Source organism: Zootermopsis nevadensis, unplaced genomic scaffold (genome assembly GCF_977971745.1).
Source record: "Zootermopsis nevadensis isolate Lab colony 2312 unplaced genomic scaffold, Znev_1.0 Znev_ptg000025l, whole genome shotgun sequence".
Lineage (NCBI taxonomy): Eukaryota > Metazoa > Arthropoda > Insecta > Blattodea > Termopsidae > Zootermopsis > Zootermopsis nevadensis.
Genome location: NW_028259157.1, coordinates 7,012,123 through 7,035,996, shown reverse-complemented (window position 1 = coordinate 7,035,996; position 23,874 = coordinate 7,012,123). Strand labels below are relative to the sequence as shown.

At 34.8% G+C, this 23,874-nt stretch overlaps 3 protein-coding genes across 4 annotated transcripts; 1 reads left to right on the top strand and 2 right to left on the bottom strand.

The window, feature by feature from the left end:
- Positions 1 to 73: 73 nt before the first annotated feature.
- Positions 74 to 6,424, bottom strand: LOC110831353 (mitochondrial S-adenosylmethionine carrier protein). Its single transcript, XM_022067249.2, has 6 exons — positions 6,228 to 6,424; positions 4,055 to 4,211; positions 3,792 to 3,901; positions 2,988 to 3,258; positions 2,025 to 2,175; positions 74 to 1,681 (listed from the first exon to the last, which is right to left on the bottom strand). Exons 1-6 carry the CDS (start codon positions 6,279 to 6,281, stop codon positions 1,567 to 1,569), a joined length of 858 nt encoding a protein of 285 aa, XP_021922941.1. The 5' UTR covers positions 6,282 to 6,424; the 3' UTR covers positions 74 to 1,566.
- A 97-nt stretch (positions 6,425 to 6,521) lies between these two features.
- On the top strand, positions 6,522 to 23,371 carry LOC110831350 (man(5)GlcNAc(2)-PP-dolichol translocation protein RFT1). 2 transcript variants are annotated; one of them, XM_022067245.2, is made up of 11 exons: positions 6,526 to 6,912; positions 9,979 to 10,181; positions 11,039 to 11,228; positions 12,402 to 12,503; positions 13,233 to 13,451; positions 14,102 to 14,362; positions 15,442 to 15,692; positions 16,417 to 16,545; positions 16,738 to 16,858; positions 17,523 to 17,682; positions 18,697 to 23,371. In XM_022067245.2, exons 1-10 carry the CDS (start codon positions 6,853 to 6,855, stop codon positions 17,676 to 17,678), a joined length of 1,692 nt encoding a protein of 563 aa, XP_021922937.1. In that variant the 5' UTR covers positions 6,526 to 6,852; the 3' UTR covers positions 17,679 to 17,682; positions 18,697 to 23,371. The 2 variants fall into 2 exon arrangements, with proteins under 2 accessions (XP_021922938.1, XP_021922937.1); XM_022067246.2 differs by lacking the exon at positions 16,738 to 16,858 and having other exon boundaries at positions 6,522 to 6,912.
- Positions 21,729 to 23,778, bottom strand: Lamtor5 (Late endosomal/lysosomal adaptor, MAPK and MTOR activator 5). Its single transcript, XM_022067293.2, has 4 exons — positions 23,597 to 23,778; positions 23,310 to 23,371; positions 22,631 to 22,748; positions 21,729 to 21,971 (listed from the first exon to the last, which is right to left on the bottom strand). The coding sequence occupies exons 1-4, from the start codon at positions 23,629 to 23,631 to the stop codon at positions 21,908 to 21,910; spliced, it is 279 nt and encodes a 92-aa protein (XP_021922985.1). The 5' UTR covers positions 23,632 to 23,778; the 3' UTR covers positions 21,729 to 21,907.
- Between the last annotated feature and the right edge of the window lie 96 nt (positions 23,779 to 23,874).

Below are 23,874 nucleotides of genomic sequence, written 5' to 3'. Positions count from 1 at the left end.
AGGATAAGGATAATACTGAAACAACATAAAAGGTATTCAAATGACTACATATGAAATTGTATGAAATAAAATATTTGACAGAGTCCAAAGCTGTATTTTTAACCTGGTAAACAAGTATGTATACAAGCAATTATCTTGAATTTGAATGTGTTGATGTGCACACCATTTTCATGAAATGAAAGACTGTCAACAGAACATGTGTAAAAATTACATAACTTTATTTACAGATATGCACTATTTATATTTTTAAAGATTTACCATTAACAGAGGATTTTATATAAAATTTAATGTATTACATACCATTTGTTTTTAAAAAGAGATTCCAGCAGATAGTAATAAAATTATATTGTCGCACATTTCAGGTTTTAGCAACAACTGATTCATGTTAATACATTAAGTAATGTCACTGTTGCATTTATTCCTTTCTTTTAAATGTTCCAGCTCTTGGAACAGATTTTCTAAATTCATTTTTAATTTTCATTTAAACCAGATAGATCTCAAATCTGACCCCAAATAATCAAGAATCTACTGTATAAATTATTAAATTATTTCAACATTCCAAACTTTGTAAGCTTAATTTTGCACAGGTTCTGATGGAATGAGTAAAGTAATTACATTTGCTCTCTTTAAGAAACATTATTTTTAAAAGAGTTTTTATGAGACTAAACTTAAAAGAATGAAAAGTTTTTACAAAATAAAATATAAATGTGCATTCTCTCTCTGTCTATTTAATATATAATTTATTTATTTATCCATATATTCGTCCGAACTCAATATAATGGAATGTCTTTGCAACAGATCTCAGCATATCTTGGAAATACAATGTACAATCCCCAAGCTCGTTGGCAGTCTTCATCTGCCTATTCACCTCGAAGAAGTCTTGTTAAAATTTGTTAAAACAAATATCGGTGAAAATAGTTGCCATTGAAAAATACATTGTCAGCTTTAAGTAACATTTTTACTATGTACTCTGTTGAGGAAATAATGAGTTTATAATTTAAATGTTACATAATATAGTGTGTACAGCTGTGATGTCAGCCAGAGCACGAGCATTTATTATGGGGCTGTTCACACAAGCACAAGTACCCCCCTCCCTCCCTACTGCAGGTAGCCACAATTGATGCCAAGCAGTTTGAGTGCACTGAACATTCTGACAGCTTCTGGCTGGTGGTGGAAGAAACAGGCAGTAACATCTCGAGGCTTGTGGATCAGTGCACAACTTTCTACATGGCTTTATAAGGTGAGTGGAGTTAAGTGATAATCTTTCATTGTGTGGACATAGTGAGTACAAAACTGTGTGCTGCATGTGAGTCAAGAAGAGGAGCATCAGTTGCAGATGGGTGCAGTATGAACACCAGAACAATTAAGTGCAACATGAAGACCAGAAAAACTGCAGTCACAAAGGATAGTATGATAAGGTTGATCATATTCATCTTAATCCACAATTAATTACTGATCTGCTTCACAATATGTTCATTTGAAATTACATAAAGCACATCTCATACAGAGTACATGTATCTTCAAATGATGGTTTAACAAAATTAAGACAGTAATAAACTGCATTTTCTATCTCAGTACATCTAAATTTGAACAGAAGTCCACTGCTGTTTGATATGCACCAAAGAACACAGCACCTCCAAGCGTAATCCATAGAGTACGTGGTATAAAACCAGCGAACAGACTGAAACATCAGAATGTATGAATTATGTGTTAACATTTCCCATGATGTAGAATTTGAGGTTTTCACAATGGTGAATCTGAAGGTGGCTGTCTTCTGGGTTGTTGTGCCGTGTAGTCTGGTAGAAGTTTACCAACATTTCAGAGGTCCTTGCTGCCTCCATCATCAGAGCGATCGCAACAACCCAGAAGACAGCCATCTTAATTTCCCATGATCATCTCTAATTTAAATGGTCACTAAACCTCCAAAGCAGGTGTCATTCTTTATTAAATGCTGTAAAAGACAAAAACACCATAGTGGTTAACAGAACATGGAATTCAAAGAAAAACTTCTTGTATATAAATACCCTTGAATTCCTCGTTCCTTGTAGATACTTAAAAGCACAGCAGCAGTTTGAAACCTTGTAAAGTCAACTTGGGAATATATATTCTTCTCTGCTAACATGATTCTAGTTTTGGCTACATCCAATGGTGTTGTTACAGCTGCTGCAATCCCACCTAAAACACATAGGTCCATAGATTATATAGTGAAAGCGTATCATTTACCATATTTGATTTTGCCAGTTACACATCTTCCCAAAATTAAAACTAGCTATTAAGTTTGCTCATGTTTTTTGAACACTGTCACTGAAATATATGTTGGAAGTCGCAGACTAAACTGGAAGTATTAGGAATGTGGGAAAGAAAGAGCATCAGATGGTCCTTGTTCTTTCTACTGATGTAGCTTATGTACAACACCACAATGCTGTATACACACACATAGAGCACATGTTAACCATTATTTTTCTTTTCTTCAGATAAGTAGAATTTTTAATACTCAAACCAATTATTTCCAAGTGGAGTGTTGAAGTTATCCTGGTGTGTTGCAAGACAGCTTTAGGTATGTTACAGAAATTTCCTTTTCTAAATTAATTGTACATCCCTCTGACTTAAATTGGTTAATAACTGATGGAGTAAAAAAAAAAACAATATAAAAACTTGTGATTGCTTCAAATGCTCATAAATTGGATTGTAGTAATTTTCCCAATTTTCTAACAATACACAATGTAATTAATAAAACATCCTGAAAGGTGGATTCTGACCACTTTACTTTAGGTTGCTTATTGAGAACGAAAAATAAAATGCACTCTTTGATATACATAAATGCTCTTGGTCTAGTTAAATTCCAAGTCAGATGTACTTTCAGTAGAAAGATAGCTGCATATGAAAATCTTTAACTGTAGCTACATAAATTCAACAAATGAGCAGACTTTTATACTAAGGAACATTAAATGGAGGTTCCACTATACAATCAACACCTGAAAACTTACCTGATACTGAGCCACAGACTGCCACTTCAATAACACCGAGATTTTTCTTTTTAGCATAGTACCACTGTGCTTTCAACCATTCCCACATTGGAAACTGTATCAGAACAAATGGTATTTCTCGAAGAACTGTTGTAATAAAGCCACGATATAATCCTAAATAACCTTCTGCTTCAATAGCCCGTCTGCAGATAAGCAGGGGTGATAGTTTATCTAATGCTGCTTGCTGCCTTTGTTTCACAACTTCAATGGGCACTTTGATAAGGCATGATCCCTAAAAAGAAGATTTTGATAGGTTTATTACAGACAGAAAAATGTGATATCCAAATCATTTAAAATTTGTTGAATATACATTTATACGTAAAAATACTAAAAATTAAAGGAAAATTTTTGCATACATACTTCTTCCAAATACTTTTCTGTCAACAAATTCTAGTGCTCCATTCTGTACTTTGCATGAAACAAAATTTATTTACTTCCTTATTATGTCTTAACTTTAACCACAGGACAAGCATATATTTTATGAGAAAATGAAATGCCAGTATTGTTCAAGAAGCATGGTCACATAAGGCTATATTGTTCCCTTAAGAAAGAATAACACTAACAGGATGGTTGTGTGCCATGTCAAAAGGTAAAATTTATAGGTGGTAGTGAATAGCTTTTAAGAGTCAAAATAGGAGGTACGGATGTTAGCATAAAGATTAAATGTATTATTTCATGTATCCTTGTGCACAGAAAATAGAACATGCTTCGTATTCATTCATGATTTCCCATAGTATTTAATATAGCCCATCTGGTTTGACTTACAGTTTCACCAGCACAAGCAGCAACCATGTGAATTACTGGTAAGTACACTGGATCAACATGTTTTGAAAACATCTTCTTGATAGTATCATAGGTACAGAAAAATACAGAAGCTATAAAGAGAACATAATAATGGTGACTGACTTCAATTTGTTTGGTAAAGCAACACAAAAATGAAACATATTTAATCATTCAAATTGTTTAAAATTTACACATTCCATGCATTATCTGTTATTTTTATTCCTAGTATGTTTTAATTTACTTGCCTGAAGGGATGGAACCTATTGCAGCTGTTCCCACTCCTTTATAAAGATGGTGGAATCCTCCACTTTTAAAAAACCCACAAGGACTCTGAAGTCTGGTTTTCAAAGTGTCCAGAGGGAATAAGGTCATATCAACAGTTATGCCTGCTATTCCACCTGCCTGCATGTGTCCAATAGTCAATACAAGTACTTCATCAATACAAATATTTCACCACTGGATGGTACATCTTATGGTTCCAAAGGATTATAAAGCACAGATTTTAAAATCCCTTGACAATGATAGACAGGTATCTAATGGTACGATGTTCACATGAAATTTTGTCCGTTAGTATCTAACATTGATGTTTGTAGTTGAACTGGGATGAACACCACATGCAGCTTAGTAATAACATTCCAAAGAACAAAATTTTACATTTATGCTATTTTATTCATATTTCAAGTAAAGCATACAAGGTTGTAACATAAGCTATTATTTTATATCTAGGCTTAGTAATGTTTGCTGTGCTACATTTACTAACTTAATTTGGATTTCAGATCAAAGATTCAAGGAAAGTACTGTTATTGCTACTACTTATTTCCACAGGGCAAAATCCTAAAAACTGTACTTGTTTTATATGGTTCAGAAACAATGTTCTTTGCAGAATATATTTGAATCAAGGAACAGAGGAGTAAGAAAGGAATGAGTAAAACTATACTCAACATATATAATAGACAAAGGTCGGTTGGCATTCGGTGGTGATTTTTCCAAATCACTATTAGACTGCAGACAATGTAAAAATATAAGCGTATCTCTTCAAAATAAGATGTATTCATTGTATATAAAATCATTCATACAAACAAAACTGTTTACACTTGTTTGTATGCATGATTTTATAAATCAGTACATTGCATGATATGCAAGGTTTTAAGATTATTCATTGGCTCCTGCCTACTTATCTTCTTATTAACAAAACAAATGAACACATGTTTGAAAGTTTTCTTTCTTTATTGATTCAGTTATCACAAATGGATTGTTGATAGAACAGCCTTTACTTTGTGTTACAAACTCAAGAGAGAATGCATTGTAATGCTTGTATAGCCTACAATATATGTTGAAATATGTGTGTTGGCTGGTTGGTTGATAATTTTTTAAAATCAATATTTGCACTATGTTAAATCACATATTCTTTTATTAAGCAAAGATAAAATATTATTTTAATTTGTATATGCTGCTTTGTTATAGTTTTACAATAAAAATGTTTTGTATGCACTACTTATTTTCTTGTCATTCTGGTTGGGTAAGTTTCTAGTAAACTCTAATTTGAAATCTTCATTAGACATCATTACAATTAATACATGAAAGATAATATGTACAATATATGTAGATATGATAATGCAGTTTTAGTTAGAAAACGTTATAAGACCACTTGGAAAATGTAGGCATAGATGGGAGGACAATATTAGAAAAGATATGAGATCTGTGATTTCTATGGCAGTAAAAAAATGTTTATGCTGGTTTTCTGTTTAGTGACACTGTATGGACTTGTAGGTGGATACCAACATTTTGGTGGAACATACTTACCTTCATCTTTATGGCTGAATAACGTACTGCCTGCATTATCTGGGCTGAAGTGGCCCAGAAAACGGAGGTACTGTGTTCTTCAAAAATGTCATATACCTACAACTCTCCACAGTGTTACGACACAGAAGACCAACGTTAATATATTAAGACTGATGCTGGAGAAATAGATTAAGGTGAGGACAGAATTAGAATGTTTTGCATTTCACACATCCTCCATGCCAAGGATGTGGAATGCAGCAATTAACATTCAAATTCCGCGCCGGCAGTTCAATAAAGTAGTTATAAACATTTAATTAGGACCCTGCACCGCGTGGATAATAAAAAAAGATTATGTGGGAGAATACAGATTATAGTCTATATATAATGTTATGCTGAAAATGGTATCTGTAATTACAGAAGTAAGTACTATGAACGCAGTACCGACTATGCGGGTCATTATTTCGGAATATAACCTAAAGCCGTAACCTAGCTTCTTTCATAAAAATGATAGACACAAGCCAATATACAAACAGCAGGAAATTAAATGCTTAAGTACAGCCAAGCATATTTAAAGTTGCCTTTTTATATCATCAAAAATTACATAAATCACAAGAGGCATCGGACCGTTACACTTACAATTAATGATGTTAACATAGGCAGATTCGATTCGTTCGCCATCCCATTAATCATACATAATCGGACATTTCCTATACACAACGTGCTTTATTCATATTTTAACATAGAGCGAAGAACACGTATCTTTTTATTTTTGTTTTTAGCAACACACACATACTACCAAAGGGGAGGATCGCCAAACATCTGCGGCATCTATTCGCAGCGTAGTAAAATCACGAAAGGTGTTATCTTTCCCAAATCTGTGGCGTCAATTGTACCAACCATTCTCCTTTACGAAGTTTATGATTTGGCAGAGATTATAACGTGTCGAAATAATGGAATAATTGTGGAGTACTCAATAAAATTGCCATTCCGAGGTACAAAAGTAGTAGTCTCATTGCAAATATCAGAAGCAAGGTGTAGATATTACAAGACATACAACTGTGGTACGTTGATGTGGTAACAGGAGTACATATGGAGAAACATTGTTACATGCACACGTATTTATTTGAGCGAATTATTGTATCAATACTTCCTGGAATGTTTATAGAAGTTTAATATTTCACATGAGTTATGCAATTCTAATGGAAAATACTTGCGTAGCATTCTGTTTTTAGTGCCGATACAAGTACCAGCGGTATTAATCATGGCAAGAAATTTTCTTAAAAGCAGTCTTCAGAATGCATCTTTCAATATTATATTTCAGGTATGTTGTTAGAAATAAGTCCTGTTCTGTTTTGGTACTGAGTATACGACTTACGACACAGTCGTTTTCCTTCTGATGCTAACTAACAGGGGGATTTGTAGTGCTATATAATAATTAAACACTGTTAATGTGTCTGGAAGTACATCTTAAGACATTATGTTACTTTACACCAACTTCCATAAGTTATGTTGGTGTGGTGGTTAGGCAGTTTAAACTAACCTCACCTCAGGTAAGTTATGTAATAACACTGTTATAGTTGTTCCTAGTGAAATTAAGTTTGTGAAAAGACAAATATAATGCAACCAAGATCCTCTCTGTTTGAAGAATTGTAGAATATAGTGAACCTTGCATGTGAGGTATTCCAAATCCTGCTACCTCCTATACTTTACAATTCTGTAAGAAGACAAAGTTGTCCCTATGCTAAATTAAGCATTACCCCAAGGGGGAGTGGAGATTTATGATCACATACCTTTAATCTTGGCACTAGAGGATGTGAATAATAGCTTCATGGTTCAGATTCATTATTCTCATAGAAAGAGGCTTGGTACTCATAGGACAGGGGTCTAGCTAGGCGCCGCAGCCAATCTGGACTTGGTGGCAAAGAAGAAAGTCTTTGCCCATGCCAGATGAGCAATTATGAATATTAGCTTTTCAGATTCTATTTTGTGGAGTTAGGTTAATTATGAATTATTTCCAAAAGCAAAAGATTATAAATTGAGCTGTATCACTCATCTGGATTGTTGGGGAAACTGTCCTCATTCTCAAGTGTAATCAAGATGGCACCTGCTCTGTGGGGCCTGTTACAGTAAGCTAATCGCAATCACTAGACAACCTATGTAAAAAACTCTGCATGTGTATTTAGTACCTGAGATCAGGTTATGTCAGTGGGAGATGATAATAAAATTAACAATAAAAGTCATGAGAAGGCATAAGAATGTGAAGGTTCAAAAACCCAATAGTTCAGATTGTATTATGCCATTGTCAGAACTTCTGAGGATCAATTTGTATCACTCATGCACATTTTTGGACACTAGAATTAGAATTTATTTCCGTATCGCCATCATACTACGTAACAAGGATGTGGAACATGTAATGGTATGAATACGAACACTAATTGTGGGTTGGTTCTGCCTTTTGACATCTTTCCCAAGGACTGTTACTCCTCTTTTATCCATACCTCCTTGCGACCTTCCCACCTAACTTTCCATCTTTTCCCTCTGGCCATCTTGACCGTGCTGCCAGCGGCACACATATCTTCGCCTTTGAGCTGTTGTGATGCTGGTAGCTAAATTGTATTTGTAACATTCTTTTGGCTTATGGTACACCCATGGTTTACTACTGTGAGCCAGTGTAAGTTATTCCCTCTTCATGTTGTTATGTTTCTAGAGAGTTGGGTTTTTGGTTGTATAAGTATGAGTTGAAGATGGCTGTCTTCTGCTTCCATAATTGCGCTGATGATAGAGGCAGCAAGGACTTCTGAAACATCAGTAAACTTCTACCAGACTACATGGTGCAACAACCCAGAAGACAGCCATCTTCAGACTCACCGCCATGAAAACCTCAAATGATACATAATTGTTAGATACTGTTTTTTCTTCATGGCTGAGCTGTTACTTACTTTTGAGGTTTTTGTTGGGTGCATGTTCTTTTTATATTAACTTGTGATTTAGCTTGTATGGAGTTTTGGTGTTATTTGAGAATTTTTTAAATATGGAATTGTCTTTTAATTGTACATGTAAGTTCTTAATGTGATGCATATAGTGGCCTCATAAAACTGTTTATACTTAGAGCATTATTTTGGTCAGTGTTATGACTCATTCTGTTATTGTACATACTAGTTGGTTATGTGAGATTGTTACAGTGGGCCCTCGCATACTGTTCTTATATTTGTATTTGTTCACTTTATCCAGACATGCTTGTTATTTTCTAATTGTACTAAATTATGTAGCATGTTTAATGTGTGTTATTGTATATTTGGTCTCCTAATATAAAGTTTTGATAACCATAACTGATTTACTAACTACATCATAAGTTATTGCCCTGGCCTGCCATGTTAGTAGGAAGGGAGGTGCAGCACTTAGTACAATAAAATACCAAAACCAGATTTTAACTGTTTACTTATTGCAGCTTTTTCCATAAATGTTTACAGTATTTAATAGTTATGTAATTTCTTCTACAGTGTAAGAGTGAGATAAAAGATAATCTTTGAATGCTGGCTTGAATACTTTTATATCATGGTTTAAACCTTTAATTCTGTGTGGAAGAGTAGAGAATAATTTTATCCCTGCATAGTAAGCACCTTTCTGTTAACTGTTGAGGTTAGCGCTCTGCTGAGTGCATGATCTCTATCAGCCTGATAGAGAACATGCTTATCCCTTGTATTTGTGCTATGCATGTCAGAGTTTGTTTGGAGCTTCTCCACATTGTCTGGTATGAGAGCCAGTTATAAGAGAAGGAATTCGAAACTGAATTTTCTGTGACTTCATTTATCTTACTTTGTTTACATTAAAGCTTGTTTCTTTATAAAATGAGTTCCTGACCATCATTACACCCAGTTCAGCAGCGACTGAAGACAGAACAATAATCCTCAAATATGTATCTAGATTTTAAGAGCAAATCTTGTGGGATAGAATTGTGTAGGTAGTATTAGAATAAGTATTTTCTCAGAGTCACAGTGAATTTACAGTTACACCAGAAACAATTTGATAATCTTGTTTCAGTTCTTAGTATGAATATGATGGTGAAGTGTTGCATCAAAGTCTATCGTTCCTTGCCCCTATTTTTTGTCATATGGTGTAAACTCATGACAGCAGACTGTGTGTTTCTGATTCATGATGTAGCAGCTGGCTATATGAAATGTTTATGACAGGCTTCATGTTATGGTGTAAGGGGGTTAAATACATTTTCTTTAGTAGTAATATGAGAAAATGAATTGTAGCATCATTTTGGTTTCAAATATATTTGCACTACTAAAGTAGCTATAGAAATACAGATTAAAACATTGTTTTGCAGGAATTATATTAATTTTACATATTTTATATATTCTTTGGTATGTTCTTTTATCAGATTCTTTTTAGATGTGTGACATTTGGACTAAATGCATTTGTACTCCGACATGTCAGTCAGTCAGTGGTGGGTGTGATGAATGTTCGTCTCCTTCTTCTTGAGTCAACCATATTATTCCTCAGCCGAGAGGCATTTAGACGTGCTTGTCTCAGCAAGACAACAGAACACAACTGGGCTCAGGTCATCAACCTCCTTTGGCTTACGTAAGCTGTTATTAGTGTCTTAAATCATTTTACTGCATTTTGTATTATTTATGTATGAATTTTCACAAATTGACCATGTTAGTAGCTGTAATTTACCATTAAACTTGACTTTGTCTTTAGAATAAAATGTTATGAACAATACCGCATAAGTCAAGAGTCCAGAGTATAAGAAAATGTACAACAGGGCCTAAAATTATTTTTAAGTTGTTAGTGCAATCTAAACTGGGGAACACTGAGAATATGTTCTGTCAGCCTGTTTGTAAAGTTAAATTTAACAATAAACTGTAACTACGAAGTTGGTTGGTAACACATGTTTCTCAGGGTTTTCTTGAATCCTCTCCTATTCCAACCATTCTTTCACCCCCCCCCCCCCCCAAACTCTTTCCTGTTCGCTCTTTCCACCTTATCCCTTGCTCTGATTGGCCAGTTCTCATGACCTGATCCATTTCCTATCTGATGTAAACCACCTTCTTTCTTTCATTCTTTGCTTCAGTCCTGGTGGTAGAGGTAACGTCAGTAACAGGTCAGTTTTTGTACATTGCCAGCACCCAAAAATAGAATCAGCATGAATAATGAATTACTGTGAAAGCTTAAAATCTATTATGTTCTATATGCACATTGCATTTCTTACTGATGCCAGCTGTAGTGTTTTGTGCATTATTTAATGCCAGTTCTGTAGTAAAAGAAAACAAAACATGCAATAAAACATGTGACCCAGCAACCACTTATCTGAAGTTAGTATGGTACAAGACAGCACGTGATCAACACACATTTTAAAAATGATGTAAAGGGTCAGTATGGAAAAGACAAAATAAAAGTAACAGTGGAGTTAATTTTGTGTTTTGTGTGAATTACAGGGTGCCATTGTGCCAGTTCTTCAGTTTTATATTTGGTTATATTTGGCTGCATGTTTTGACACCTCCAAGCACAGACATCACACAGCACTACACACTTGGAGTGTGGGCAATTTGTCTTAGTTGTGTCATTGAGATGTTCTGTGAGCCAGTGTACCTAGTAGCTCAGGCATTCCTCTTTGTTAGATTTAAGGTAATGTCAGATTGGTTATTAAATATGTATAGGAGTATAGCAGTGGTGATCTGACTGTACAGAGTGTCATAGCCTTTATCCTTTTGGACCACTCTAAAATAATCATCTTGCAGTGGAAACCTGCCCTGTCATTTGTGTGAAACTTGGAACCAGTTACAGAATCACTACCTAGAGTGCCTTTCGTCTGCTTGTGTATGACATTGCTTTTATATAGTTTTGTAAATAATGTATAAATTCTGTGCAGTAGAAAGATGGTAATAATTTTATTGTATATTAGACATATTGGTGTTTGAAGATGAGGGTAATCAGTGATGTGTTGGGTCAGATATGGGCAGAAATTTAAAATTTGTATAATTATGTCCATTTAATTACTATACAGTTCATACCCATGACATCATATGCATTATACTGACCAGCATGAACAATGGTAGCTGAGTTTTGGACACTTCTGCATATCTACTGTCATGTTCCCTAATTGGCCAGCCAGCTTCACACACTTGCAGTATGCTTATTCGTGTAGCTGGCATGTAATGTATTATATATTAACTTCCTTCATGTGTGAAGCAGACACCAGCATGCCAATCTACATCACTGCGTAAACATAAGAACATCCACCTGAAGTTTGCAAAAAATTATTAGCCAGGGCAATGTCACAGTTTGTATTTTGTGCTCTCTGAACGACGCCTGTCTTTGTTTGAGTAGTTGGTGTTCCAGTGGCAACGTTATACAGTGCCACCATATAGTATATGGGAAGCTTCACACATAATTTGCACTTCTGTTCTAATATTTGGGTGATAATCTAGGGATAAAATTGGTGGGACATGTCGCATGTGTATATAAAAAAATATAAATGCATGCAAAACTTCTGAAACTTCAGGGAAAGAGATTAGTTCAGAAACATAGATGTTGATGTAATGATAATATTAAATTGTATCTTATTGAAGTTGTGAACAGAATTAAGCTATGCCAGGATAGGTTAAATTATTACTGCAAGTGAACTCATTGATAAATCTTTGGGTTATACAGAAGCAAGAAATTTTCGACCAGCTGAGTAAATAATTTGTTTTTAACTTATAATTTATGAAGAAACATGTCACTTATATATGTAAGGTACTGAATTCTTTCATCCTAGAATTTTCCTCTTTTGTTGATAATTTTGTAATATTCTTTCAGGTGGTTTTAGATACAATCCATATATTTGTTCGTACGGCAACATTTACTCCACTCATCATTTATCAACCACACCAAGCAGTTGTAGCATTCTCTGTTGCCCAGGTAAGAGAAACAAGTATAGCAGCTACATCACTAATCACATTATTGAGAAGAATTGTGGCCATGCTTGGCATGGCATTTTCAGTATGAATAAATTAATTTCAAGTGACTCTGCATTTGTTATTACATTATTATGAAATTTATGTTTGACATTTGGGGTCTCTTATTTAATGCTTTTGCTTTAGTGTAGTCTCTTGTGAGTTGTGTATTGTGTTATAGTTGTAATTTCTTCATATACGTGCCCAGATATATGAAATTAACATAGTACATAAGTTGTTTCTGCTTTCTTTTCTTATTACTGAGTTTCGTTACATGTGATGTAGCATAGGATAATTTACATTGATAGATTTATGTTTAAAAGTACACACTAAATGAACATTTGCTCTTATTAAACTTTAATTAAATTTAATGTTGTGACGAAGGTATGTTAGAACTGTGTTCTGATCCATCTTATTCCAGTACACATTGCCACAGCCTGTTTGTATCCCTGACTCCATTTTATATTATCCTTCTGTCTAAGCCTTTATTTCCTAAGTGACCCTTTCCATGATGTTTCCCAATCAAAATTTTGGATACTGCTTGCTTCCCTCATGCATACTAAATTTCCAAATATTTTAACTGTTCTATCCCAGCTATGTCAGATTAAGACATGGGTTCTTCACTTCATATATTAAATAACTGTGTGATGTGTTCTCAGAGTGAGGGTTATATACATGCAGTGTTTTGACACAGGTATTGGCAGCATGTGTGTACACAGTGGGACATTATGTGTATTTCCATTACTACATTACCAAACTAATGAAGAAACGTGCTGCACAAAAGATGATTGATTCAAATGGAAAGCCCCCAGTGAATCTGAGGTTTGTTCGTAGAGACTCCATTGCAGAGATTGAGGATGAGTTCCCATTTGAATCTTTAATGGATTTCCTTCCTGCAAAAATAGAAGATCAGGTGTGACACATTGTTACAAATATCTAAATATGAACTTATTTACTGTAAAAACAGTTTTAAGTCTGATAAGGCATGACATGATTTTATTGTACTATTGCAATTTTATAAGCATGAATATATGTAAACAATTTGAAAATTTCACAGTGCATGAACGCTATAAATTTTTCAGTCCTAGTAGTGCCTTATCCTTATGTTGGATATCTTAAATAATGCTTGTAGTTTTTCTTCACATTTCTGAGTTTTTAACCCCTATCCTTGAATTATGTAATAAGTGTTTTAGAAGTTTGCTTTGCTGATGACTTTTGATGTAGTATGAATTTTCCTTTGGTGTATGATAAATTAATTTTCATGTAGGCACTTCTTCAGTATGTATGTATGTAAGTAAGAGAGAATTTCAGGATTAGGAATTTAGCAGCTTTTTGTGTTGGTCAAACTTTAGAAAATGATATATTTTTATAATTCATGTTGTGAGTTTTTACTTAATTTATTTGTCTTTACAGTTACCATTACTTAGGTGGGTGGAGAATTTATATGATGTGACACTGGATAGTAGAAAAAGCAAGAACACTGTCAGAGGATTGGATGTTACATATACAGTGAATTTTCTTAGCAAGAACTAGATGACAACACACTTTGTTTTCTGTCAACAGTTGAGCATCAACTATGGCCTTTCAAGGCTAACATGGAGCTTCTTCAAACAAGGCATCATGAAGCAGGTTCTGACGGAAGGTGAGAGGTACATCATGACACTCTTCTCCGTGCTAACGTTCTCTGAACAGGGTGTATATGACATTGTCAACAACTTGGGGTCTTTAGCAGCCCGTTTTCTGTTTCGGCCAATAGAGGAATCAGCATACTTCTATTTCTCACAGATGGTGGCAAGAGATACAACAATACAAGAGCAGAACCAGGTGCAGCTATTTCTCCCTGTTGATGTTACCTGCATCATTTTTTGTCTTGTTTACCGTGCCTATTAAGGAAACTTGATATTTTATTTATTCTGATATTTATGAACTGTACCTAGTCAGCTTCTCAATAATGTTGAAGGAAAGCTCATTTGCAGAAATATAACTCTGGATCCATGATTCTTGAAAGTGTGTAGTACTAGCAGTTCAGTTTTCGGTTGCAGGTTAACCCTTTAAAGCCCATTGGGAACTATATGTACCACCTGCATTTTGCCCACAGTGTATTTATGGATTTCATATGATTCTCAGAGTAAACAATGATTATTTCCTGAAGCAGTATTAACCATTTTATTCTTATATTGAACATAGGTTTTGTTTTTTGGGGGGCAGGTACTGAATATTATTAAGATGACTTTTGGCTTCAAGGGATTGTCAGAAGCTATATGAGTAATTCTGCATGAGTTTTCATTATGTTTAATTCCTTTTGATAGTGAAATACTGTCAGAAGTATGGATTCTGTTGTGTGTTTGTTGTTTTTTCATTTATGGTAATACTCATTCAAGACTGAATTCCAAGTATTTCCACTTCTATAATATTATGTCCCTGATCATGGCTCACCCAACTGTTTATCTGTTATGTGCTCATATAATCTGATCAAATCCTAGGATGAAGTTATTTGTCTGAGGTTTTCTTGCTTTATTTCAGCCTCTATCAGAATGCTAGGGTAGTTATTGAAAAGTCTGTTGTATTTATCATCCTTTGCCATCCTGGCATTAATAATTGCTTCACTAAGTCTTCAGCAAAAGTAAAAGCTTGAAATATAGGAATTTTCCTTCTAAAATTGTAGATAGAAAATGTGAAGATTTCTGTCATCTGGGTTGCGCTGTGTAGACTGGTCGATGTTAACCAACGTTGAATATTCATCGCCCTGATGACGGAGGCAGTATGACCTCTGAAACGTTGGTTAACATCAACCAGTCTACACAGCGCAACAACCCAGAAGATAGAAATCTTCATACTCACCACTGTGAAAACCTCAAATCTTACATAGAAAATATGGTTGACACATTCAGTTCCTTTCACAGAAACACATGGCAGAGGCTGCCAATGTGCTGTACCAATTACTTCGCTGCATAACTTGTATTGGACTGGTGATACTGGTATTTGGCCAGTCATATTCGTGTTTCCTGCTGTACCTCTATGGTGGTGAAAGTCTCATCATGGGTCCTGGCCCTACACTAATGAGGACACATTGCCTAGCTGTCCTCTTACTGGCTATTAATGGAATTACAGAGTGCTATGCTTTTGCAACTATGAACGCTGCTCAGCTTGATAAGTGAGTTGCTGTATCACCCTTTACAAAAATGTAAATTTGTTATGCTGAAGAACAGTATACAAAATTTATGTACTAGCAATATATTTTAAGCAGTAGTAGTTCCTGAAACATGTTGATAAATGTGTTCCCTGTAAGTAAATTTTAATCATGCATGCAAGATAGAGCTGTCATGTGCTGTAATATTCATTACATAAAAATGTCTGAATATTTCAATTTCTTTGTTCATATTTTTATTTTCTTGATGTAAACATACAATCCATTGATAAGAGCTGAAGTCAGTATATGTATGTTTATTAGTTATGAAGTGACAAATTTCACTTATTTCAGGACATGTCACTGCAGTTGCAGTATCTGGCAAGTAAGAAGTATATGTATAGAAAATTTTGCTATGTCTTAATACAGCAATACAAGGTATAGCAATGTTGTAGGTACTAGGTAATGGAGTAAAGTTTTGATTGTAAGATAAAAGACATTTGAGATATCAGTTGTCTAAAGTGGTGCAAAAACTAGCACACATATATTCTGAGGGAGAGTAGATCTGTGTAATAGTACTTTGGGACCACACACTCTGAATTGTCCAGAGAATTCTGGTATAACATGGATCTTTCTTGGATTCAAGAATATTGCCTTGCTATTTTGGTAGAATCTCATTGTTATGCAGTCTCACTGTATAAACAATGTTATAGTTAGATTCCAATGTAAATCATTGTGTTGATATTTGCAGGTATAACTACTTAATGGCAATACTGTCAGTATCATTTCTTGTAGTTTCCTGGTTACTGACAAAAGCTTTTGGTGGTGTTGGTTTTATTGTTGCCAATTGCTGTAACATGGCAGCTAGGATTGGACATAGGTAAGGTACATTTTGTTTCCCCTACTTTACATTCCATTTTATATAGTAGAGTAGTCTCAATAGCAAAGAAGAAAGATTAAGATGATAAATCAGAGACAGCTATTTTTTCCATAATGGATTTAATTTATTCATACTACCAGCACAATTCTCTATACCTGCAAGCAAGTTATAATTTTATATTTGAATTTTCAGCATTCAGTTTATTCAAATCCAGTATCTTAACACAGAGTTTAAGCCGCTCAGAGGGCTCATCCCTGGCCCATATTTTCTGATCACATTAGTATCAGTATTTATGATCACCCAGATATCACAGGTAAGTACCAATTACCCTTGGTATCTGTAGGTTATTATAGTCTCGGAAATATTCCTCAGAATTGTTTTTCCATAATTTGGTACCACCAGATTCCTTGAACACTGTTCTGTGAAGATTTCATGGCATTTGGGATTTGGATGGTATATATCACCGCTCACTCTTCTAAGATGTGAGCTGTTCTTTAAATAATAACTCTTCTTAGTGGTCATTGAATTGTTAATTTTGAGAACTGAACTGAAGTGGTTTTGAGAGTTGTGAGAATATAGAGGTTTATGGATGGGCTTGGTTGTCACAAATTCCTTACACTGGAAACATCTTTGGGGTGGGGGAATAAGAAATTTTTTGTGCTTAAATGTAAGCTAGATTTTTAAATGTTGTGTCCTGTTCAATACTGAATGCTTTTATATACTTGTTTATTGTGCACTAAAAATGCTGGAAGCAATGTAGTAAAGGTAGTGATATTGGTAATTAAGGTCAAAACGTTTTATAAAAACTCGCATGGTTTATGATTTCAACCACAGACAGTTCACTAACAGATTACCATATATTACTACTTTAATTAACATCGTGATATGGTAAGATATATATTTAGGTGAAGCACGAAATATATAGGAATAAATTTGTTTCATTTTCAAAACCACTCCACAATTGTTTTAATTTGCAGGCACTGTTCTTTGAGTGGTTTAAGTTACTTCACCTGGGAGTTGGTGTCATTTGTTTTGTATCTGTTACAATTTCTTGGGCATATGAAGAACGTGAACTGGTCAGCTTGGCAATACAGAAATGGGCAACCAAGTCACAGGCCCTGAAGCAAGAGTAGAAAGGTAATCATTTGTTTCATTCATCCAGTAGTACTAAGCTAAGTGAACCTTAACTAAACACTGACATATTCTGACATCAGAATATTCAAGTATTCCATCTAATCTTAAAACCTTGCATACTGTGCAGTAATACATACAAATATTATAAGAGCCAACTACTTTAACTTACTGTTTGCTTGTATTTACATAATCAGGCTTGTTTCAGCTCTATAGGGCCATTATCAGTGGTACAACATTTACATATTTGGTTCAAAAATACATAATAAATGAATTAAGATAAATGAGTAAAATAGTCATTGTTGAGAAAGATTGAATCAGTTGCGTAAAACATTAAACTCCCTTTAAAATTAATTGAAATGGTATTGTACATTATACAACCCCTTTATGCATGCTACATCATATTTCTGTATTCCTTGACTACTTCGTCCAGTGCACATATTGCAATGCCAGTATGGCTTCAAACCTCTTTGATCCACTCTACATCTAGAATTAATGATGCATCGTTTTAATTTTGTTGTAAATTACTCCTACTTACAATGTACTTAATCATGACAATTTTTAATTACTAACTCTTCGATTGCCTTGTTCTCCATTGTATATGTGGAATGGAGCCTTGATGTAGCTGCACTTATGAATTGTTATATTTTGTGAGTATTCCTCGTATGTGTGGAATGTTGTATTGATGTGGCTGCAGATGCTTCAAGGTTTTTGCAAGTTTAAGAATGTTCATTGACTTCTGAGGTTGGTTTAATCAGTTTTATAATGGTATTCATTGGCTTTTGTATCTAGTTATATTGTTGGTTTAATGTAGCTTTTAATTAATTTCTTCCAGATGAAATGCTTCAAGTTTAACTGTTTCAGTAGTGAAAGTAATTTTTTAATTCTGGCATTCATTAGTTGTTTACCCTAATGTATACATTTGGGTATCCATACAGAATTTCATCATAACATCTTTCCATTATTCTAATACTAGGTAGCACATGTTCTGTTACCTTCTTATTCTGTTCTTCATTTCAGGTTTGAACTGAAGCAGTAATAGAACATCTTTGAATAGCTCTGTTCTAGTATCATTCCTTCATATCCTGGTCATCATTGGGGCTACAAATATGTTAGAAAAACAACTGCATTGAGACGTTCAGTAGGGTTATGGAAAAGTTACTAATGATGAAAAAACTATTCTAGTCCTAAAAATCCTGTCATAAATTAATACAGGCTTTAAATAATTTGTTTAGAGAAGTGTTAAGAGTCTGTTTACAGTCACAAATGAAACTTTTCTAAAAGGTATTGGATAGTGAATTTATTTTTAATTTGGCACAGTTTTTCAATCCCTGGTGATAGGTGTTTTTATGTGATACCTATAGTTGTAATCCTGGTTGAAATACGTTGACATTCAAGGCAGGCATACTTAAGAGTTTGCCTTTGCTTTGGAATTTGATGTTGGTTCACTGAAATGATGGGCTTATGTTGAAATTAGGACTACCTGATCACTCCCTCAATACAGTGTTTGTTTTACAGCTTAAACAAATATGCAAGTCAAGGTTTTGCATGAATCAGTTACTAAAGTGTCTCCTACCTTCATTATAAAATGTTTGGCAGATACTATTAAAAATGTTAGAACTTACGGCTTTAAAGTGTGGTCTGCAAGGACACTAACTCACACTCGGTTGTTTTGTATTAGAAATTGTGGCATTTGTGAATGGATAGATTTTAAAAATTTACCGAACTCATACCTTTCCTCACTTATTGCTCAGAACCTTTGCTTTTTTAAAGTCACAAACAGTATGTCAGTATGGCTGCTTATGTCACCTTTTACAGATAAGCTGTCTAATAAGAATATGAATGACATTAATTTTTAGTCTGCAGTATATATTAGAACAACAATAAAAATTAAGATATATACAACAATAATTTTGCTCGTTGTCTTGTTTGACCAAGAAACATGGTCTCTTACCTTGAAGGAAGAACATAGATTACAAGTGTTTGAAAACAAGGTGCCTAGAAAGTTATTTGGACCCAAGAAGGACGAAATAAGTGGGGAATTTAAAATATTACATAATGAGGAGCTGCGTGAATTGTACAGGTCACATAGCATAGTGAGGATGGTGAAATCTAGGAGGCTGTAATGGGCTGGACTTGTAGCACACATGGGGTTGGGGGGGATACAAGGGGTGCATACAGAAGTTTGGCAGGAAATTGTTTTGGAAAACCACCACTGGGCAGGCCAAAAAAGTGATGGGAGGATAATATCGAGATGGATCTTAGGGAGGTGGGCTGTGAGGATGGTAAATGGATGGAGTTGACACAGGATCATTTCTGGTGGCAGGCTTTGGTGTTGGTGTGGGACCTGTGGTTTCTGCTACCAGGGAGTTAATTAGTATTCACTAGAAAACACTTATGCTGTTACATTTTGAGTTCTGCATACCATTAATTAGTTGTGTTGCAAAACAGAATCCTTATCTTCTTCTTCCTGAGATGTTTCTGCTTAATGTAGGTTATCTGAGAATCCTGTCCTTTAAAAATTCTGCCTAATCTTCTTCCTGTGGACTTATATTTTAAAAATATGGGATATCAGCACATATGGGGTAATGATGTCTTCTGTTGCCTAAGGTTTCTGTTTCTCAGTATAGAAGAAAGGTTATGGAAGTGATTAATATTTGACAGGCTAAGCTAAGTAACTACGTAGCAGGGTCCTTCTTGCTCAGATGGTCAAGAAATTCTCAATATTTTCGTGGAGCTTGAAGGTTCATTACCATATTCACCAAAGTCTGCCACTAGTCCATTGTCTTTTAGACTGAAACAAGCTTTTTCACTTTTCAGTTCTGAATAGAATTATTCTTGGATGGCCAGCAGGACTAAATGTGACAGAATATTTGTTGCAAAATTCATACCTAATTTTATCACATGTGAACAGATACACCACTAAGAAGCAAAACTGATTATACTAAACAAACTACATGTTTTGAGTAGTCTTCTAAAATTAATATTTATTTTCAGTAACAGAATTTCTTATGACTTATGTGGATAAATATTTTAGTTGTACAGGAAAACTACAATCAAGGAAAATAGGATTCATGTACAGTGAAACCTCTATCCATCGTTCCCGGAACTATCGTTTTCCCGGATGCATCGTCCGTTTTGTTCGGTCCCGAATACATCCCATATAAAATAATGTTACATTTTCCCGCTTCTATCGTTCCTCGAACTATCGTTTTATCGCATCGATCGTTCAAAAATCTTAGTCCCGGCCCACAATTTTCCCGCAATGATCGTTTCTGAGAATTTAAAATGCTGAGTTTTGAGATAAATTAATACCGAAAGACGCATAATGTTTTTGGAATACACAGTAGCGGTAACCTGTTATGTCGCCCAACCAGCACATTCTTTTGGAATGAGGGTCAGCGGTGCAGGGGTGATAGTTGGAGTGAATGGCGGTGCTCATTGTCAGAAATTTTACGATTTTAATTATGGTGCACTCATATTTCGTTCCAGCGATGCCAGATGGCATGTGCAGTGTGAATTTCTTCACAAATGCTTTTATTATAAGTACAAAGGAAAGGCGAGCGAAACTTTTTCATTCTTCTGGTTCATATCGTGTCTTCTACAGCTACGTTTCGTTGAGTTCGGCAGTAATAGTACTTCCATTTTTCCTGTTATAGTCCGCGAAGGTTGAGGGAGCGGTGAGGAAGAGGGAGAAACGACGAATGCGAGCCCGAACTTTGCCGAGTTTTGCCGAAGCACACGCTGCATTGGCAAAAGTGAAGTCGTTCTTTTATGCGCATAATATTAGTGAACGTGACGAAGAAAGCATTTTGAACGTGGAAAGGGCTCTGTTTGGCCTAAAACGTAAAGTTTCGACAAACCAGTTGTCCATTAAAGACTTTTTTGGTAAAAAGAAGTAACTTTGAAAGAGAAACATTGTTTTTTTTTAAAATTTTTAATGCTTTCCCGCATCTATCGTTTTCCCGCATTCATCGTTTTTATTTCCCACCCCCGCCGAAAACGATGCATCGAGGTTTCACTGTATTACCATAATAATAAACAAAGCACTGTTACAAAACTATAAAGCCATTCATTTCATTATTAGATTATTGTAACATTACATAACAGCATAATTATAAATCAATCATAAAAAATCAATTTATTTACTTTATATAAACATAATGACAATAATAATTAAGTTGATGCAGTTGCAATTCATAAAAGCTCCTCATAATTCTCTATACCAGCTTCAAGAGGCTGCAGTCTTTTGAATAGCAGTAACAACTTTTCCATTCCCATGAATATAGCACTGCCTAAAAACAGTACAAAATTAAAACAATTTCAGTATCTGAAAGATCATGTAAAGTGTATTTATCTCTTATAATATATATCTGTGGGTTTAAATAAAACAGTTCATAATGAGGTATGTGATAATTCCTGAACTATTACACAAGTAAACTGATGTGTACTCTGTGCTATAAAATTGTGGTGAATCTCTGCCAAAGCTAAACCTCTGGGAAAGTCCCCTACCATCCCCCCTCTGCTGACCATCTTTGTAGTCATCCTATCATTGCTGTAATACAATTTGGCTTATAGGTGCTCCAACCCCAAAAATGAATTTTAGACATGCCCATGGTTGACACATGCCAAGAAAGGTCATCAGAAACCATCCTGAGGGTAACAGAAACTAACCATTTGTGCACATTGAAATCTGAAGTAGGTTAAAAATTGTAAGCATGTGTCTGCTGATTTAGTGCATGTAATGAGTAATATTTTTATACTTTTGACAGATGCTATAATGTTCAATCTACACATCCCAGTCTAATTTATTTATGTAAGTTAAGTGAACTGAGCTGGCTCAACTCCTCAACTTGTTAATTTACTGACACTATTTCAGATACTATCTTACATGTTATGTACATATACTGAATTTATGAATTTGTCAGTTGACAAGTGAAATTAAAAATTGTACCTAAAGTCATTTTCAAGGATTACCACAGGATGTTTAGTACTGTGAGGTTCCAGCAATCCAGCTTGTTGTGAAAGTGCTGTAATCACTCCAGAACTTTGTGGTGAAATCCCTCCTCTTACTGAAATCACAAACCCCAAATTATAGTTTCTGATGGCTGAAACATTAAGGTTACATCAATCATGAGTCAAGATAGCTCAGTAAGTGGAACATATAACTGGGAATAGTTTCTCAGCAGAGGCATTATATTTCTCATCATCTCACTCAGACTAGTTCTGGGGACCACCTGGTCCATACAATGTTTGATACACTCTCTCCCCATGGGTGAAGGTGGCTTATTAGCCTCGACCTAATAAAGTCTAGAAACCTGTTTTACCTATAAACAAATATGATTAACTGAAGTACATATTTAGAACAACATTCATTATACCAAAAGACATGCTGGGGTATGCACAATAAATTGAAACAGGTCACAAATGACTCCTTTCAAATCCTTACTAGCAACAACTCATGCTCATCATAACCACTTCATTCACAGCAATAAACTTTTGCAGTTGAAACACTTACAGCCACCTGCCACAGAGTAAGATGACTGATACACTGGTTAAGTGGGTATTATAGATCTGGCTCGCGGGAATAAACTTCAGAAACAAGGCAACTTCATTCACTATTATGTACCTACCCCCTAAACATAATCCTTGTTCATCAGCCAAAAGACATCCCCTGACACTGGCAACTTCGGATCTGAAACATGTTTTACCATCTTGAGCAAATTCATGGATACTGTACAAACAAAATCAGCAAAGAGTCCTACATAGTAGGGTAATTATGTAAAACAACTATAATCTTAACAAATGTTTATAATACTTGAGGTAAGACTTAGTATAATTTACCTCCTAGATTTAAACATTACATGGGGCTCAACGTATTAATTAAGTTATCACCTTAGATTTCAGTGCATGTACTTACATATTATCCAAGCACTTGATAATGCTTCTTTCCATTAGAGATTTATTGTAACAAAATAAGGGGCCAAAAGTCAGATAAAATCTCCGTAATTTGAAAGCGATATTTCTCCACAGGAATTTAAGTAACCACTTACAAAAAAATTGGAGATTGTTGACACTCCGTAACTCGATCAGCTGATTTGCTGTAGGTAGACAGACAGGGTTGCCAACAAAGATAAGAAAATCCGCTAAATGGGTAAAGTTCCTATCATCTCATTCCAACATGGCTATTTTTCGTTT